Below are 3,407 nucleotides of genomic sequence, written 5' to 3' on the forward strand. Positions count from 1 at the left end.
CTTTTGCCCTTCTATTTGTGTTCTTTGTCTCAAAGAACCATTATAGCCTTTATCTGATGAGCTCTCCTCTGAGAGCACATTCTTTTTTCTACAGAAATATATGATTGTTCCAACTTCTTTGCATACCATCTTTGACAAATGTTTTTTTACATTTTTTTTTGCGGTAATCATGTGTTCAGTTTCTTTCTCTACACTTACCTTTCCTCCTATTTGATTTGCTGTAAATAAGAGTTTTTCTGATGCAATAAACACGAAATCACATGGTCGCAGCATTGTCTCATATAAAAAGTCAAATTTTATTATAAGACCGTAAAAGCTATAAACCACGAGGTTACACAAGCCATTTAACATGAAGAGACATCTCTAAATCCCATTGAGAGTGACCACAACTCTGCGTGCGGTTGGAGCATCACGGTGTTCACATAGCCATATTCCCTGAAACCCCAACATTTCCAACACAATAGCTTTATATAAGACAAAGTAGATGCAAATGAGATCTAAAGTTATATAAATTTGAACTGCTAAGCATTGTAGTACTGAAGATTTTATTACTACTCCATCCAAAGAAGTCAGCACCATAAATGAAGAAATATGAAAACATGTGAATGTAGTAATGTTATAGTCAGATGGAGAAATTTATTACCTGCCAAGTTCCGATGTTAAGTTTGCCTTTTGTTATTGGGATTCTGCAGAGCCATAAACACTTATTAAGTGGGCATCCAAGAGCTAAGAAATATACTGTATTATGCAACACACTAGTCACTAGGGTTATAATAAGATTGTGTGACTCACGTGAGTTGACATCCAAACATTGATGATTTGATATGAGCTGGCATGTCATCTAAACCTGCAATTACATTTACAGAATTCAATTCTCAATACACAAGATTTGATGGTAAAAGAAACAGTATGAAAGTTATGGATAAAGGGAACATCTTTGATTCACAAATTAGCTTCAGGTTGATGAAAACAATAAATATTGGTAACTTAAACTAACCTTCCATGGTATGCCTCCAAGGTGCTGAATTCCCCTGAGTTTTAACCCCCCAAAAAAAACGGTGATCAGTTAAAAACAAACAAAGTGTGCAAACATAATGATGAAGTAAATAAAGACATGTTAACAACTAATACCTCAGGAACAATACTGTTCAAGAAAGTCTCAGTATCAGCCTGAACATCTGGATCATAATTCTCATTGATTGTCAGAGAAGCACTTGTGTGTTGTACTGTAAACCAAACAAACAACAACACACAATTACTCAATCAAGAATCCAAAAAAACAAACAGAGAGCAGAAACTGAATGATAATATTACAAAGAGAATTAAAAAAAAAAAACTCACAGAAGACATGAGCAAGACCACAATTGAAACCTGACAAGTCTTGCCCTATTTCCTTCAATATCTGTTTCAAACACCAAAAAGCCCAAAACCTCACAAGCTTTGAAAACAGAGTTCATCAATTGATACAAACAGAGCAAAAAACAAACACAAAGAACGAAACCTTAGGAGTGATAAGATGACATCCACGGCGTTGAGGTGGAAGCGTGATGGTTTTCTGAGCCCACTTAGGACCAGAGGAACTCGCCATCGAAGCTCGATCGGTAGCTGGATTCGCTGGAGTTAACACCGATCTGACACACAGAGGAACAACACCAGAGAAGAAGACCGTCGAGCTCTGCATCATAGCTTTATTATATGTTTCCTCTCTAAGCCCAATAATAACAACAACAATGGCCGATACAGTTCCTTCTCCAACTCCAATGGCCGATATATGTTTCCTCTCTGAGCTTATAGGTATATTTATACCTGTAGTAGTGTAGTGGCATAGGATGTAGCGTAATAAATATGTGCTCATATGAATATGAATGAGCTGTGTAAATAAGCAAATTGGCGCAAGCTAATTAAAATAACATTAATTCAAAAGATTACTATAAACACAAAGCAATATCCACGAGACAGAGAGGAATCACTTAACTACTAGGGGCATATTGTTCAAACAAGTGTAACTAAAATTAAAAATAGAAAAAACATTCTGTTCCTGGCCTAGTGTTCTTTAATAGCCGTCTTCTTCCTTGTACGAGACAGAGTCGCCAGAAACTTGCCGGAGAGTTTGCTGGTAAACAGGGCAAACAAAAAACAGTAAAATTAGGTTTGCTGATGATAAGATATAAGAGAGGCATCATATATAAAATTGATTGCTAAAATGGTAAATGTTACTACTTACTTGATCCGACGTTTCTTCTTCAGCTGATTCCATTTGGCACATCGCGGACAAAAGTTGCTTCCGGTTTTGTTGATAGGATTCCCTCCAGTTGATAGGCTGTTCCAAAGCCAAACCGATGTAGCGGTAGAGAGCAGCAGACCTGATGCGTTTCGAGGGTGAGACAGGAGGATATTGTTGTCTCTTTTCCTCAAAAGCACCAATGCTTCTACGATTCCTTCATCTTGGGAGATGTCGTCGTCGGAGATGATCAACAAATTTGTTGGATCATTCATATGAGTGATTCCCCAGATGTAGATATCTTTAAACATGGAAATCAGTTTTGACCTGGAATCTGGAAAAAAAAAAAATTTAATTGAAATACTTAATTGAACGAATACGACGACGGGGTTTGGTTTGGTTTTCAAATTTTAAAAAAGGAAAGAAGTCATTTGCTGAGAGAAACCTGGCTGGATAAGCTTGATGCCGGCAGATTCAAACTCTTCTTCTTCATTGATCTGCTCCACGCTAGAACTAGAGGAATAAGCAACCATCGAAACGTTACCAGTGTAACCATTATTCTTGAGAGCTAATTTGATATTATCAGAGATCGACGCAGGTGTTTGATCACTAGGGATTGGGCAAATCATCCAGGTCCCACAAGACTCCTGTCTCAGCTTCTGAGAGAGGAATGAAGAAACATCAAAAAATCCACTAGTTTATTACGACAAATCGATCAGAATCATCAGATGACAGAGATACATAGCTTACTGGAGAATTTGCTGAACCAGGAAGACATGGTTTGAGCGGAGGACGACATAGCTTAAAGGGTTAGAGATGTGGCTGCGGCTGCGGATTTAAGAAAGCCTTCTTCTGGTTCTGGGTTTTGTTTTATCGGGACGGACTCTCTCTCTCTCTCGGCGCTTTGAGCCATCTACATTGACCAAAATATCCCCTCTCTATTTCGACTTGTTCAAATTCAAGGGAACATCCGTAAGGGTATTTAAGGTCAATTTAATTTATCTTGATCTTTCCTCGTTGTTCAGCTGGAGCTTCTCTATGGAGTTGTTATCCCGTTTCATGAACGTTGTTGTAACAAGTTGTTTGTTGAATTCATTGTTCTTCATTTTTGAGTTCTCTGTATTATGTATGTACTTCTTTCTATTCCAATTGTTTTTTTCCTTTTTTTTTTTTTTTTTTTTTTTTT

At 37.4% G+C, this 3,407-nt stretch overlaps 2 protein-coding genes across 4 annotated transcripts in view; both read right to left on the reverse strand.

Annotated features, from left to right (window-relative positions):
- The window catches only part of LOC104781513 (UPF0047 protein YjbQ-like), a 2,986-nt gene extending 1,116 nt beyond the window's left edge, over window positions 1-1,870 (reverse strand). Inside the window, exons 1-4 of the mRNA XM_019244812.1 lie at window positions 1,502-1,870; window positions 1,342-1,402; window positions 1,132-1,226; window positions 998-1,031 (exon numbers count right to left, since the gene is read on the reverse strand). Coding sequence (XP_019100357.1) covers window positions 998-1,031; window positions 1,132-1,226; window positions 1,342-1,402; window positions 1,502-1,855 — 544 coding nt within the window. The 5' untranslated portion in view covers window positions 1,856-1,870. The remainder of the gene's footprint in view (window positions 1-997; window positions 1,032-1,131; window positions 1,227-1,341; window positions 1,403-1,501) is intronic.
- On the reverse strand, window positions 1,889-3,279 carry LOC104781512. Of its 3 annotated transcripts, none has more exons than XM_019244813.1 (4): window positions 2,972-3,279; window positions 2,667-2,880; window positions 2,225-2,555; window positions 1,889-2,113 (listed from the first exon to the last, which is right to left on the reverse strand). In XM_019244813.1, exons 2-4 carry the CDS (start codon window positions 2,848-2,850, stop codon window positions 2,044-2,046), a joined length of 585 nt encoding a protein of 194 aa, XP_019100358.1. In that variant the 5' UTR covers window positions 2,851-2,880; window positions 2,972-3,279; the 3' UTR covers window positions 1,889-2,043. The 3 variants fall into 3 exon arrangements, with proteins under 3 accessions (XP_019100358.1, XP_019100359.1, XP_010504512.1); XM_019244814.1 differs by having other exon boundaries at window positions 2,225-2,320; window positions 2,364-2,555; window positions 2,667-3,278; XM_010506210.2 differs by having other exon boundaries at window positions 2,667-3,279.

The sequence above is a fragment of the Camelina sativa genome, chromosome 4 (assembly GCF_000633955.1).
Source record: "Camelina sativa cultivar DH55 chromosome 4, Cs, whole genome shotgun sequence".
In the NCBI taxonomy this organism is placed as follows: domain Eukaryota; kingdom Viridiplantae; phylum Streptophyta; class Magnoliopsida; order Brassicales; family Brassicaceae; genus Camelina; species Camelina sativa.